Raw genomic sequence first — 15,550 nt, forward strand, 5'->3', positions numbered from 1 at the left:
TTCCCTAGCACCCTCTATTGATGAGCTTCCACCGGTTAAAATAATGCATTTTTATCTGCCAGTTTGGACTGCACAAATTTAAAAAGAGATGACTCTTTTAAAAATACGGAATGAAGTAAAAATTGTTTTGCATGATGAACACACAGTATGACTGCTTGATTGAGTACAAAAATTCTTTTGTGATCATTTTTTTCAGTTTTGGACCAATCTTAGCAAAATGTGGAAGCGTTCAAAGGGCTCAGGACGCAAAGTCTGTAAGTAGTGAAACTCTTCTCCCCCGCGTAATTGTTGTTCATTTCTGCTGGGCGACACTGGCCCAGAGTATGTGATGATATGTGCATGTTGCTGATGAAAGCAGCGGTACCACCACATGTGTTGTTCATTTTGTTTATTTACTTTAATTCTCATTTAAGCAACCAACATAGTGATGCACACTCATCTCAAGGAGCAGTGTTCAATTCATGTTTGGAAACTTTCAAACATTGAGTTGAAATTGTATTTGGACAGTCACATTGCTTCGGTAAGGAATTTTACCAACCTTAATCCTTGGTTGTCAGAATCATAAACATGACTGACATTTGAAATGTGAGGGAATTTATGGAACATAAGAGCTGATGTCTTGGTGGTGAAACAGGAAGATACCCCGTTTATGTAATAGGATTAGCTCAGAAGTAGGAAACCGTATATGTGAATCTGTAGTTTAAAAAGGAACTGAACTCAAAGCCCGAATAACACCCTCGCCACCCACATGACATTGAGTGTAGCATCTGTGCTCCAATTCAAGTGAGCGCTGCGTGAGCTGGCCGCCTTTTTAGCCAGCTTGTGCCTGCTGAGTGGAGTCTTCACTCTGAGGCTTTAACAATAAACTGACCATGAGAAGAAAACATCCCAGGATTAAGGGTGCCTGCCTGCCCTGCTTTGCTGTGAGCCTCCCAGTGCCTCCATTTGTTCAGGCCCCTCTGAGCTTTTCTATGTTATGCCTGACTGACATCCACTCTGTTCACCGTGTATTTTACTGTCACTGGCTTACTCCCTGGAGTTTCTTTCCAGGAACTGCTCAAACATGCAAGAAATCACTTATTTTTTTTCTTTCTTTTTTTTTTTTTACATTTCTGTAAATATGAAGACACAAAGTGTTTCATTTCACTGACTTCAGTTTTACAGGTGTACTCTTTATTACACTATTGTAATGTTATGATAGATATTTTACTACGTGAATTATACCCCGTAGGTTTCTCCCTCGTCCACCAGTATATTCAACATTTCAACGAGAAAGCCGGCAACAAATCAGGTACGACAACATGCTCTAATACTGTATGAGAACAGTGTGTTCTCGAAGACCATAATCACATATCTGACGATGAATAATACATTAGAATTATGATTTCTATGTCTGTGGTCCATCCTGAACAATTTAAGAAACTGAATTTAGTCCATGTTTCAACTTCTTCAGTTCTCTTAAGCTTTTGCCATTGTGACATAATCATCGACTGTTGAATTTATGTTGATCATTGATCTTCTACTCCTGAATGATCGATTTTGAGAGCCTTGTGATTACTGCACTGAAAAACGGTGTGTTGAATTTTTTCAGTTTGAATGTGTCAGGTGGTTGCGCAAAATAAAATCATCTGGATCCAGATTGTTTAAGTAGATTTTACACCCACTTAAAAATGTATCTCAATCCAGATGATGCTATTGCATGTGGCCAACTGATAAATAAAAATGGAGTCAATTCAACACACCATTTTCTTTCAATGCACGAAATGGCAGTTCATTCAGTGTCTGTCTGAGAAATCCGGGTTCAGAAAAAAGAAACCAAATGTATTGTTTGAAATGATTTAAATCTATTCATTGGTCCATCGTTTGGTGTAGCTGCACCCCATTTACACCAATGTTTTAGTCCACATAAGGTTCATTTTGACACGGATGCTTTCCTTTCAACCATTTGGCCACAAGTTCTACCAACTAAATCGAGAGTGCCTCCAGCGGGCACAGCTGATTTAATCTTGGGACAACTTTGAACGCCTACACAACAATGAAAATGAAACCAACAGTAAAATCGCATTAAATAATTTAGCATTTAGCTGATAAACATGCACTATAAATGGACTGCTATGGAGTTTTGATGCAAATTCACCAATTAACACTTTCAGGAACAGCGGTCACGACAGTGGACAGCTGATCATGTTATCAGGTTACAGGGTGCATGAAAGGGTTAAATACCCTGTCGAGCACACACTTGTTTGGACATTTCTGCCATGTCGCTCACTCAGAAGATAATCTACGTGCCCGTGTTTTTAGATTCACCTATTCATTTACTGATGTCTTTGTCCAGCTGCAATCCGGAGAAGATCTAAAATTCCCGGGGTGGTCATCACACAGAATACAGTGAGCATACCAGAGGGGAAAAGTGTCCCAGATTTCAAATGTAAACTAAACCCAGTCAATGTCCAAGAAGGTGAGTTTCTATATGTTTTCAGCAACGTAGTGTTTCACAGTTGCTGTCCAATGATTAACTGCAGCTAGCGCTTATTAGCAAGACAAAAGAAAACCAAAGCTCCCCATTCCGACACGCCCTTTAGGGAAATCGGCTGTTTTCAAGGCTTTGGTAATAGGAGAGCCCAAACCTGAAGTGACATGGAAGAGAGTGAGAGGCAGCATTTTAGGCAAGGAGAAATATCAGATGAAATACGATGACTCAACCGGGGAGTACTTATTGGAGGTGAATAAATCCTAGAATTAAAAATAAAACCGCCAACATGTGCTTCTGTTTTCATTGCCTTGTAACATTTGATGTCTTCCTCTAGATTCGTGCAGTAACGTGTGCAGATGCAGACACATACAAATGCATTGCAGTGAATGAATACGGAAAAGCAATTTGCTCTGTAGCACTAAATTTGACAGACGGTAAGTTACATATATGTAGAACGTTCTTGGCATCTGGTACGTACGTGTTTTGGATTTTTCATTGTTTCTAATTCCCTCTGTTTATCTACAGAAAACAATATACCTGTCTAAAAATGTTTCTTTTTATTTTATTTTATTTATTTTTTTTGCTTGTAGTTGTAACCGATCCATCAGATTTCAGAAAATTGCTGAGAAAGACCAACACAAAGTAAGATTGCATGAATGGTGTGTCAGAAAAGTTCCAGGATTGGCATCACAACGGATGTACTTCAAATCCAACTTGCAAACTACTGTATTAACAAATAAGTTTTAGCCTTTGTCTCACAAACTTTTTTTCTGGCCTTCTGTGCTTTGCCTTCATGTTCTCCTGGAAGTCGTCAAAGCACCCGCGCGTTGTCCTGCCACAACTCTGCCCACTTGTCATGCACCGAATGAAGCAAATGTGGCATGAAGCTTGAGTTTGTAAGATATCTTCTCTGACGCCAGTCCTGGAACTTTTCTTCCACATCTTGAATGCTATGTGGAGCCTTTTGTTGCAATAAAGCGTCAGTGGTACAAAATTATATTTCCATGACTTACAGTATATTCGAGGAAAACCAGACAGAGAAAGTCAAAGAAAGAAACGAGAGATACCGGGACACGTTGCAGAGGGACTATGAGACACTAGGGACAAAAGACATGCACTTGAAAATGGAGGAGAAGAGGCAGGAAACGTTGAAATATCAGGTATGAAATCAGCCAGATTGCATACAAGCTGACCTGTAATTCCTTCGGGATTCACCGGTGAAGGCAACACTCTTTCTTCAACAATACTGTGATAACTACATAGAGTTCATGGTAGCATTCAGTTGAGTTTGTGATTTATGCTTTCCTCAAACAGCATGGAACGAGTCCTCCTGATGAAGATTTGGTGAGGAAAAACGGACTTATAGGTGGCAGATGTGCAAAGGATGCTGAAAACTTCACACGTATGCTAACAGCGATACGTTTGAGTTCATATTGTTATATAGGCAAAACAAGTCTGTGTGTTTACTGACGTTGTAACAATTAAGGTGTTTTACTCAAATCAAAACAGTGATTTTCAAATTTACATCTTTCGTCAAAGGCTGTTTGCACGTAACTGTGTGCTGTAACTCTTGACTCTGGCCCGAGTTCCGTACTGACATTGACAGGGGATAGATAGATTTTAGTGCCAGGGCAGAAAATACACAAACATTAAACTGATGAGGATTCATTTCATAAGAAAATTGCTGATCATTGTTTTCCGAAGAAAAATCAGTTGTTTACCGATGTCTTGCTGAGTATTTCGATTTAGAGTCAGGGGAGAATCCTCAGGTTGGAAGTTTCGAGAGGCTGAGTGAGCTACCGGCCAGATTAATTAATTAAATTGGACATCTTAACGCAATCTTATAGTCCCAAATTGATGAAACAGAAGCCTGACCACTTTTTGGTCACGTGCATTCAATCATCTTGATTTTAACACGCACGCACGCACAGGGCATATAAGAGATAGCTTCTAGTTTGTATTCAGAGAGCAGTGGTACAATTTCAAGAATCAGAATCAGAATCGCCTTTATTGCCATTGTATAGCATACAACGAAATTTCTGACCACCAGCATTTTAAAAACGGGATTCTTTGCTCGGCGACTTCTGTAGCTTAAAAAGGACCTATATTAAACAAATATCAACCAAACAATCGCTTCAATTTAAGGGGGCTGAGATTCAATTTAATGGTGCTTGAGCACCCCCGAAAATGGCTAGTCGCTCATGATTTAAGTTAAACAAGGTATCAAAACGATTGATTGATTTTCCGAATAGTTCTCAATGAATGTAATAATTGATTACTTGATGATGAATCAATTAATTGTCGCACCTCTAGTCCAAACCAGAACATGATCAACAGTGTGCGTTGGCGTTTCTCATCCAAAGAACTGATTTAGTAATCTTCACATACTGTAATTGTAAAAATCAAATGGCAAACATCATTTAATGGGTGTGTGAGACAGTCAAATATATTCATCATGGGAAACAAAAACAAGTTGCTGATTTGATGTTTAAGGACATGTCAAGGAGCGGAGATGGGCCTTATATTCCTGCAACATAAGCCCTAACCCGATTTGTGTATTGCCCATACTGGAGGTGTACTTTCCTGAGTACCGTGTTTCTTGTAGCTTTGTTGCACTGCCTACTAATATTCTGCTATATATTTTCAGTTCCCCAGCTAGACTTTGCAGTCAAACTTCAAGAGGCAATAACGGAAGAAAAAGACACTGCACTGTTTGAATGCGTCCTGACCCAACCGTTGCCTAAAATCACCTGGATGAGCAAAGGAACCGTGCTGGAAGACAGTGAAAAATATCAAATCAGTGTGTCGGAGCACCAAATGATCCACAGGTTGCTGATCACAGACTGCTCGGACCAAGACAAAGGTGTCTATTCAGCTGTGGCTGGAAGTGCCTCAAGCAATGCAGCATTAGATGTAGAAGGTAACTACTTGCACAACAAATGCGCTGTCAGAATTTCAGTGACTCGTGATAATCTTTCTTCTTGATGTGTGCATCTTGATAATTTTGCCCCAAGCTGACCTTGAAGCAGCTGGCAAGAAGAAAACCGGAGGAGCGGGGATAGACCTCGAGGAAGTGGTCAAACAGCAGCAAATCAAAAACCAAGAAGAAATGGAGAGGATTTTGGAAGCCATCAAAGCAAAACATGACGCAGGGGAGTTGACAGAGCAGAAGACATTATCGACTTCAAGAAAAGAGGGACAAATCCTTTCCCTGACTGAACCCGTCAAATACAGTGGGAGTGACATGCATGATTCAAACAATAATTGCAACAAAGCAATGCTCAATGGCCTCTCGCCATCTCCGCAGCAGATGATAGATGGTAAGTATAATTTTTGAGTTGACACAAAAGAACAAATGCACCATGTTGCTTCCTCCTGAAAGAATGGCGGAAGACATTTTTGCTTTCCCATTTTATATTTTTTCCCCAGAAAGTACAAAAAAAACCCTGAATCAAACACTGAATGTAGCTACGTGTTTCGTGCTGTCTGAATTTTTCTTGCAATCCCTTTCTGACACAAGCCCAAACATCTTACACCATAAGAGCTAGAAAATAAAGCCAATCTAACACCATCAGTCATACTTCTTCATATGTTGCCATAATTTCCATGCAGGTAAGGTGTGATTTACCGTAATTAAAATAAAATCCAATCACAAACATCAATGCATTGACCGACCAGTCCAATTCTTTACCTTGTTACCACTTTCAATCAAGTATCTTTGATCGTATTCATTGTCTGTGAATCTTTGTTTTACTTTTACAAAACTGTACCGATAAGTACTGCGTTCAAAGTTAAACCTTCGCCCAACAGGCAGTGAAATGATAAAAGCGCCAAGATTGTAGCAAACAAAAGTCTTGTAATTCATGATAAATTAAGTTGGTAAAGTTTCTAGCAATTAACTGAGCGTCTCTTGGAAGAGTTTGGGTCCAGAGAAGCTGGCCGGGTTTCTGGGTGTTGTTGATAAACGGCCTTCGCTTTGCATGAGAGAGTTTTAACTTGCTTTTGGAGAGGTAGCAACAAACTCCATTTGTCACGTTGCATATTGCAATTGGGACAATGAGTTGGCATTACGAAGCAATATCAAGGCATGATCGCAGTCATTGCCATGACACTACTAACCTGTTGCTGCACAGATGGCTTTGGAACAGATAAACCGGAGGAGACCAAAGATGGTGATGGAAGAAACAAGCTGGAAGAAGAAACGGAACATGCATTACAAGGTAATCTTTCATACAGAAGAGTGGTTTGGAAATCTTTTACACCTGAAAAAAAATACAGAGCGCTTCAAGTGCAACTCTCATGACCAACATTAAAATACAATGCTGCACAGATGGCTTTGGAAGAGATACATCGGAGGAGACCAAAGATGGTGATGGAAGAAACAAGCTGGAAGAAGAAACGGAGCATGCAGTACGAGGTAATCTTTAGTACAGAACAGTGGTTTGGAAATCTTTTACACCTGAAAAAAAATACAGAGCGCTTCAAGTGCAACTCTCATGACCAACATTAAAATACAATAGCGTTGTAGCTTTAAATGTTCATGAAAATACTGTTATCGCAAGTCACTGTGACTTCACGCACAGTTTGTACATTAGCACGCCTCCTAAATAGAGGTAAACTAAGCATTAAATATAGGAAATTTGCACAAAAAAGTTAAATAAAACAGAACTGAGCTTGGGCACTGATTTATTCGAGCACAAGTACCACCACTGATTCTAAGACCACACCTTGACAATGACTGGTACAGAAAATATGACCACTGTTCGTATCCTCATTGATGGCAGTGGTTTCGGTGCAATCATTACATTCATGATTGTGTTGTGTTTTTATCTGTGCAGAGTCCGGGGACACGTGTGATGAGGAGTTAAATGAAAGCAATACGAAGCTCACACCAAAGAAGAAAAAATGTGAGTTTGGGCGCACGAATGCTGATGATTCAAGTTGACAAGCATTTTTTTTACCGTCGCTTTTTAGTGAGTGCCGTGTTTCGACAGTAATATTGTCAAATCCTGAGACATTGACACACTTGAAGATAGTTACCCTCGCGCTTCTGAAGCCATGTTAACACACAAAGTCATTTGGCTTCAGTGCACGCTTGCTAATTACGGTGTTTCATTTTCAATTTGCGGCTAGATTATATCTTTAGTTTAATCCTTGAGTAGCACAAAGTCGATTGTGTTTCTTTGTCTCTATAGATGAAAGTTTTTTTAATGAAGACAGCGAGGCTGAAGAATTGATTGGCCTTGCCACACAACCGAGGCGTAAAAGAATTGGCCCACTGACAGAAGATGCAGTCATTGGTAAATATCCAAATGAGCTGTTCCCCTTTTGTATGTCATATCAACAAAAATACATAATGATGAATTGCATTTTCTTTATGGTATGTCAGTGCTCTTTCCGATCGTCTTTTGTGTCATTATTTAGGACTGTCGTGCGCAACAGCGCCTGTTCATCGTTTGTACAAGGACTACACTTTTTTTAGGCTATATCCTAGTTCCCTTCTGTAAATAGATTTTTTTTAACATGTATTAGATCCAGGGGTTCAGTTCATCTGGGGATTGTCGGACATCAACGCCATCATCTGTGAAAATGCAGAGCTAACTTGTAAACTCAGCAAGGAAGACTGCGAGGGAGCCTGGTTCCGGGATGGTGAAAAGGTCCGGCACAATGTCAAATGGTTGATGTTAAGCATTGTCACGATGAGCTTTTTTTACTTTGTTTTAATGTCACTTTTCCTTTCAGATCATTACTGGTGACACTTTTATAATATCTAAAGAGGGTGCAATTCATAAGTTGCTCATAATGAACTGCCAGGAGGAGCACTCTGGGAAATACCGCTTTGAGGCTGACAATCGCAAGACAGAGGCGGTGGTCAACGTCAAAGGTTTGAAAACTCATCATGACAACAATCAGGTTTGATAGCAATGCCGCAACACTTACCTGAGTTCATATTTTCCCTGTTCAGATCCACCAAGATTCGAGCCAGAAGACCTCAATGCATTCACAGAGCCCTTAAGAATTAAAGTAGGGCACAATGCAGTCTTTAAACTCAATTTTCTTGGCTTCGAGCCCATTAAGATCAAGTGGTACAGAGAAGGAGAGGAGCTCCATGATGACGCCAGCAGCACCAGGATAGATAAATTGGCCAATCACAGCCGCCTGCTGCTGAGCAGGTGCCAGAGGAGGGACTCAGGAGAGATCAAGATCAGGCTCAAAAATGAGCATGGCACCGCTGAGGCGATAACACAGCTCATTGTGCTTGGTGAGCCAATGATTCATTCAAACGAATTACACACAGAGTTCGATTTTTCTATGTAGTCTGACATGTTGAAACGACACTTCAAAGACCTCGCCTCTTTATTTGTATTCAGACAAACCCACTACCCCATTGGGGCCCGCAGAGATAACACTTAGTTCAGCTACGTGCATTGAATTTAAGTGGAGGCCTCCAAAGGATGACGGCGGCTCGCCTGTGATGAATTACATCATGGAACGACAACAGATTGGCAGAAACACTTGGAAGAAACTAGGGGAGATTCCGGGTGTGCCGTTCTACCGCGACACAGATGTGGACCGTGGACGCAAATATTGTTACAGAATCCGAGCTTTGACCTCAGAGGGTGTGAGCGAAGTGATGGAGACTGAGGACCTGCAGGCTGGCATACTGGGTGAGGCGTCATGGGATGACATATTTCTCACCCACAAATATGTGCTGACCTTACATAAACTAAATAATAATTAATCCTGTAATCAATCATAAAAACATCACTGATGATACACTCGCCTGACTTGTGTGCGAGCAGCGTGGAATCGGGTCACAGTTAGTGATGGTGTAGAGGTGGGTGTGAATGGTTGTTCATCTCCATATGTGCCCTGCTGGCGACCAGTTTGGGGTGTAATCGACTGAAAGTCAGCTGGGTGAGGCTCCAGAAGAATTGAAATGTATTTAATGCACGGACTAATGGACGAGCACAAATCTACACAAAAATGTAAAGTGTTTTTTTGCTCTTATTAAAAACATATATGTGTTTCCCCGCGACCCGACTAAAGCGTTCCCCAGTGCGCCTGCACCTCCAAAAGTGGTCAGTGCTTTTGACGACTGCATCAACCTTTCTTGGATTGCACCAAGTAACACGGGAGGCTCACAAATTATTGGCTACATGGTGGAAAAACGCAAAAAAGCAAGCAATCTCTGGACTGGGGTCAATGCTTCAATGGAGCCAATAAAAGGTTCGTTCATGTTTCATTTTGTTGAAGTTGTAAGTGTTTGGAACGTTTACGATAACAGTGTTGTTGTATTCCCAGAGAAGAAATGTGCAGTGAAAGATGTTGTGGCAGGTATGGAATATGAATTCAGAGTTTTGGCTGTGAACCTTTCGGGACCTGGGGAATTTAGCAACCCTTGTGACTTTGTCTTTGCTCGGGATCCCAAAAGTAAGTGAGGCAATTGAAATGAATCCATAAACCTCCAAATATTCGTCTTGCTCTTTGATTTGTTTTAACTAAAATGACATGTTTCTTGTTATCCGCAGAGCCCCCTGGGAAAGTTATTGGTTTAAAAGTGACAGAAACTTCTTTTAACCACTTTGTCTTGACCTGGACCAAACCAAAAGACAAACCTGACATAGAGGATGAAGCTAAGGGATATTTTGTGGAGATAAGGAATGCGCAATCCCTAGAATGGTCACGAAGCTTCACCATCACCACCACCTACACTGTAAAAGGCCTGAGGGCAATGGATATGTACTGGGTCAGAGTCAATGCAACCAATGATGGAGGAGAGGGCCAAATGGAGGAGCTGTCCAATTATGTCCTTGCCATGCCGCCCCTTGGTATTCTTCTTCACTCATTCTTAATTTTCAGATAAAAAGACAATGTCTGGAAGCAGTGTCAGATTGTATGATTCATTTCGGCATTATAGACGATTGTCGAAATGGCATCTCCTCAATTTACTCAATTTTATTTTGTTACATGGGAGCACAAAATAATCACCTGAATCCAGATATAGTCAGAGATTATACATCTCTTTTAAAAAATGATCTAGATACAGATGATGTTATTGTATGCAACCACTTGCCGAAATAAAATGGATTAATTCAGCACAATTTTTTCTGTGTAAAGGCAGAACACAATTTTAAAAAACATTTCAAAAACTTTGACATGTTTGTGTGTCTATGCAATTATTGGATCATTTCATGAACAAAAGTGTCATTCACTGGAAAACATTCTATGTTGAATTTTATTTCATCAAATGGTTGCACAAAATCAAACCAGCTGGATACATATTTTAAGAAATGTGTTTGGACACAGATACTTTTATTTTGTGCAACCACTTGAAGAAATCAAATTAGGTAAATTCAACAAAACTTTGTTATTAGTCATTTAAACCCTGCTTCAATGAGAGAGATTTTTTTTCTTTTCTTTTTTTGTAGTGAGACCAAAGTTCACAAATAAAAAGATGAAAACATTTGTGGTGGTGAGGGCAGGAAACACCGTCAGGGTGACCATAAACTTTGAGGTGAGATTCAATCGTTTAACATGTCTTAGACTTGGACTTTAAAAATCCAAGTCAACATAATATTCTGTGATGTCATTCCTATGATAAAACTAATGCCACTTTCCAAAGGCTTCCCCACCACCGGACATCATGTGGCTCAAGGACAACGGGCCTGTGCCAAAGCGAGTCACAGTGAGTAACTCAGATGGAGCTTCACAGATGTTGATCCCTTCGTCAGAGCGCTCTGATTCTGGCATCTACTCCATTTTGGTGAGAAATTTGGCAGGACAGGAGACTTTCAGCACAGAAGTCAGGGTCACAGGTAAAATGATCATGCTGTAAGGCAGCATGTAGACTGCTCTTCAATTAAATACTGTATCACTTTTATACTGTATGTCTAAACGTGCTTGCAGATGATCCTAAGCCTCCTGGACCAGTAGAAATAGAGGAAAATGTGCCAGGAACAGTGCAAGTGACTTGGCAACCTTCTCCTGATGAGAAGCTTGATGACCGACTGCATTACACAATTTCCAAACTGGACTCGACCAAACACACGTGGATCACAGTGGCCGACAGACTCTTCAATAACAAGTTCACTGTTTGCAATATCATGCCCGGGAGGGAATACCATTTTCGGGTCTATGCCAAGAACGACATGGGTGTGTCCGCACCTTCTGAGTCACCCACCTGGGCGGTGGGGAGAAAGAAAGGTATGTGCGACATACAACCAGGGTGCACCTACCTACCCCGTAGATCAACAGCGATGCCGTCCACCAAAAAGCACATACATCGGACCCTCGTCTATTCACGGTTTGGCATGAACAAATTCTTGATTTTTATGGAAAGCTATCCTAAACCCATGTTTTTGTGCTCAGGCCAATGGCATGTTTTATATAAAAATGGAGCTTTGGGCAATTGAACTATGTTGAAGTGAGAGGAGGATCTTCTTTTAGACTATCCATAGCCGTGTCTAAGTGAACAAAAATACTTTACCATGTTGTGGTAGTGATGGACAAATGAAAGTTCATTAAGCACTTGTGATCATTTTGGATTCCTCCAGATGAAACTCTTGGTTTAATGATGCAGTGGAAATATAATAAAGTTCCATTGCACGATCCTTTACCTTGAAACCAACAGCACCATCTGGAGCAGGCATGTCCAACTCTGGTCCTCAAGAGACCTTGTCCTGCCTGTTTTTCATCTCTCCCTGCTGCAACACAACTGATTCAATTGGTCAGGATCGTGATCAAGCTTCTTCAGAGCTTGCTGATTAGCTGATCTTTTGAATCAGGTATGTTGCAGCAGGGAGCGATGGAAAAGAGGCAGGACAGCAACCCCCGAGGACCCAGTTTGGACACCCCTGATCTAGAGGAATAAAAAAATATATCACAAGTGCTTCATGAAGCTTTATTTTCCCATCGCCATGTTGTCACATCGAAAGACAATGACAAACATTTTAGAGTGGGTGTCAATTATTCACAGATATACACTACTCCCAGCAGGGGTTCTGTCGATATCCCTTGTGAGTATCAAGGGTTCACTGTATCCTCTTTTTTTTTCGGAAAAATTGATAACAAGAAAGAAAAAAACATGCTTTTTATTGGCGTTTCTGGGATTTGGATTGCTTTGTCATTGATTAAACAAAGTAACCTGAAGCACACAAATATAGTAAACCACATAGTAAACAAATAGTGAATAGTGTGATTCAACATTGAAAATACTTCTGTTTAGGAATCCGGCACAGGTCATTTTTTGAGGGTCACGTGCATGTTTATGCTCAAACTTGATTTAACTAATTAACAGTCACTCTGCTGTTTCTACAGCAGAGGAAGGCAGGGTGAGAGGGCAGCAACACAGTCAAAAAGCAACACACACTAACAAATATTGTTATGGTATATCATTATTGATGATATAATAAAATCTGTATGCAATATAAAAATATGTTTTTAGTGTGTTGAGAAAAAAAAAGATGTTCCGCTTCATCTAGTGAATCAAGTGTGACGCTCCCTGACTAATTCTAAATTGCAACAGTGCAAACAGCACCTTAGTACTTGACTTCATTTTCATCACAACTCCTTCTCATTCATGTTTTGCAGAAAAGCTTTCACTGACATTACCGAACCGCGAAGAACGTGACCTGCGATGTGCTCCGGATTTCATCGTACCACTGAAGCTGCATGCAGCACCAAAAGGCTACGAATGCTACATGAGCTGCGCTGTTACAGGGAACCCCAAACCTCGAATCACATGGTACCGAGATCACATCAACCTGAACACAAACACCAACTATTACATCTCCAACACCTGTGGAGTTTGCTCCATGTTGATCCTCAGCGTTGGCTCTAAAGATGTGGGCAAGTACACTGTCACAGCAGAGAACGCCCTGGGCCGATCCGAATGTTCCACCATGCTCAGTGTCAGAGGTAAGGGGTAACAGTTCCACAACTGGTATTCATTGTGACGCGAGCCATTCTCCATTTGGCACAGCCCGTGTGCCATATGCACAGATCAGATAATTAAATGAATCAAATGGGGGAAATTAAAAGGGCTGTGAAAATATGCTGCTAAATAGTGATGGAGAAATGAAGCTTCATTGAAGCACTTGTAGTCATTTTTTACTCTTGTAGGTGCCACTCTTGGTTTAAGTGGAAATGTCATAAATTTCCATTGCACTACCCTGTATCTTTAAACCAAGAGCACCATCCAGAGGAGTAAAAAAGATCATATAAAAATCATGAATCTTCATTGCCCCATCAGTTATGGTAAGTATACTGTAATTCTTGATTCTTTAAGACTTTCTTTTGACTGAAGCAAGTGAGTGACATTTTGTCATGATACCTGTGAACGTTCATAAAATCATTAAAAAAAGAAAATAAATCACACTTCATTACGAGACAGATTTTTTTCTTCATGATTCAAAATGTGTTTGTTTCTCTTTTATACAGAGTGAAGAATCTGACACCAACCAGGGTTGTGTTTCTTTTTTTCCCCTTTTCTTTTTTTTTTAGGTCGCTCAGATGCTTTTGTTGTTGTCATGCAATAATCTGTTGGTTTGTTACAAAAGCTGAAATAAATGTTTTCTTTGTCGAGATTTTGTGGAGTCTTTTATGTTATTTGCAGCGGATTTTGTGCCTTTACGACTTTGTCTTCATTAGAAAATAATATGAGCTCTCTTTTATCCAGTCCATTCTACTTATGAGTGCCATTTGTGTCCCTGGGAAATAAAATGTATCAGTGCATTACCTGCAATGCAATACATTAACTGCATTTTTTCCGTAATATTATTAGAGAATTAAGTTTCCTGAACAGTTATTTGTTTCATATTAAATAAATAAAAATAAAATTCTCAGCTCAGTCATGTTACCTAAATTATTTTCTTTATTATTATTATTATTAATCTTTTTGAAAACAACTGAGTAAATTTCTCAATCCATCGTTTCATCCATTTTCTATCCATAGGCTGCTCTCTTGAGGTTGGTTTTGAATTTATTTCTGTTGCCGCCATTCGCTCTTTCAACACTGAGTGGCGCCAGACAGGCAGAAAATGAAACAGGGCCGCTTGATGACTACCGTAATGATCAATAATGAACCCAACCGCAGAGAATATTATTACCTTTTTCATTTTGATCGATTGATTGGTTATTTATTTCATAAAATTTTACATTAAATAAAATACATCTTTAAAAATAATATTTTTGGTGTACAAAATGGCAATAATGCAAAAAGCCCATGCTTTGATTTAAAGCTAGAAATTATGTTACATAACATAACTTTACAAAACAGATATGTTGGATGGCTGGTTGGTATATTTGGAAATAAATGAATGGACTGGCTTCAAATATGCACTGTTCAATCGATCCGGCCTCAATTGATTGTTGTCTGTTTGTAAATGACAAGCAACGACACCATTCCTGAACCTGTAATGGGAATGCGGCATATGTGCTCTATTTTCATAGACAGGCGCACATGCGTTTGATGTGAAGAAACAAGTCAAGTTTGCTGTGTTTGGGGAATTGGGTAGACCATTCTGCACGTTTCTGAGTGTTACAGCATTTTCTATCACATGCCCCCAGCGCACCTGACAATTTGTTGGCAGAAAGTGAGCGAGACATTAGACCAGGTCAAAGCAGGTCTAATTTGTGGCACAGGTGGTGTCATGCGATTTTGGTGGATTTGTTCAACGCGCAGTGTGTCGTGGATGTCATCGTATTTCATTCATATGACAATAACAGAGAAAAATCTGTCTAAATCATTATGGAAATGAAATCAACAAATTATAATTATCATCTGTAATACATATTTTTAAAGCACTCTTTTCATTGCAGCACAAAAATTGGGGTGGTAGTTGGGGCCAGTGACCAACTTGACATCATCCACAAGTGGAGCTTTTCTTGCAGTTCCTTTTGAATGTACTTTGCGCGCGCCATTCTGCATGGATCAGAGACAGTTATGCTTCTACCATGCAGACTACATTTCACCCCTACGCTCATTTTTAAAAGGTAATGACGGGAGACGCTTCCAATGGTCGAGAAACAAGCCGGCTGTGTTCACTCCCACAACGGCACAAACTCCATTTTTAC

The 15,550-nt window shown here is 40.1% G+C and overlaps 1 protein-coding gene across 1 annotated transcript; it reads left to right on the plus strand.

Moving 5' to 3' along the window:
• Positions 1 to 217: 217 nt before the first annotated feature.
• Positions 218 to 14,057, plus strand: LOC147210714 (immunoglobulin-like and fibronectin type III domain-containing protein 1). Its single transcript, XM_086130538.1, has 25 exons — positions 218 to 254; positions 1,232 to 1,291; positions 2,336 to 2,458; positions 2,583 to 2,722; positions 2,808 to 2,907; positions 3,064 to 3,115; positions 3,489 to 3,633; positions 3,788 to 3,875; positions 5,121 to 5,393; positions 5,488 to 5,793; positions 6,607 to 6,693; positions 7,312 to 7,380; positions 7,669 to 7,773; positions 8,006 to 8,130; positions 8,216 to 8,357; positions 8,439 to 8,735; positions 8,845 to 9,141; positions 9,524 to 9,703; positions 9,779 to 9,907; positions 10,006 to 10,305; positions 10,906 to 10,991; positions 11,100 to 11,292; positions 11,384 to 11,680; positions 13,067 to 13,393; positions 13,916 to 14,057. Exons 1-25 carry the CDS (start codon positions 218 to 220, stop codon positions 13,918 to 13,920), a joined length of 3,963 nt encoding a protein of 1,320 aa, XP_085986664.1. The 3' UTR covers positions 13,921 to 14,057.
• The last annotated feature ends 1,493 nt before the right edge of the window (positions 14,058 to 15,550 follow it).

This window comes from Hippocampus guttulatus, chromosome 1, assembly GCF_054856545.1.
Source record: "Hippocampus guttulatus isolate MCC_2025c chromosome 1, RoL_Hgut_1.0, whole genome shotgun sequence".
Taxonomy (NCBI): Eukaryota; Metazoa; Chordata; class Actinopteri; order Syngnathiformes; family Syngnathidae; genus Hippocampus; species Hippocampus guttulatus.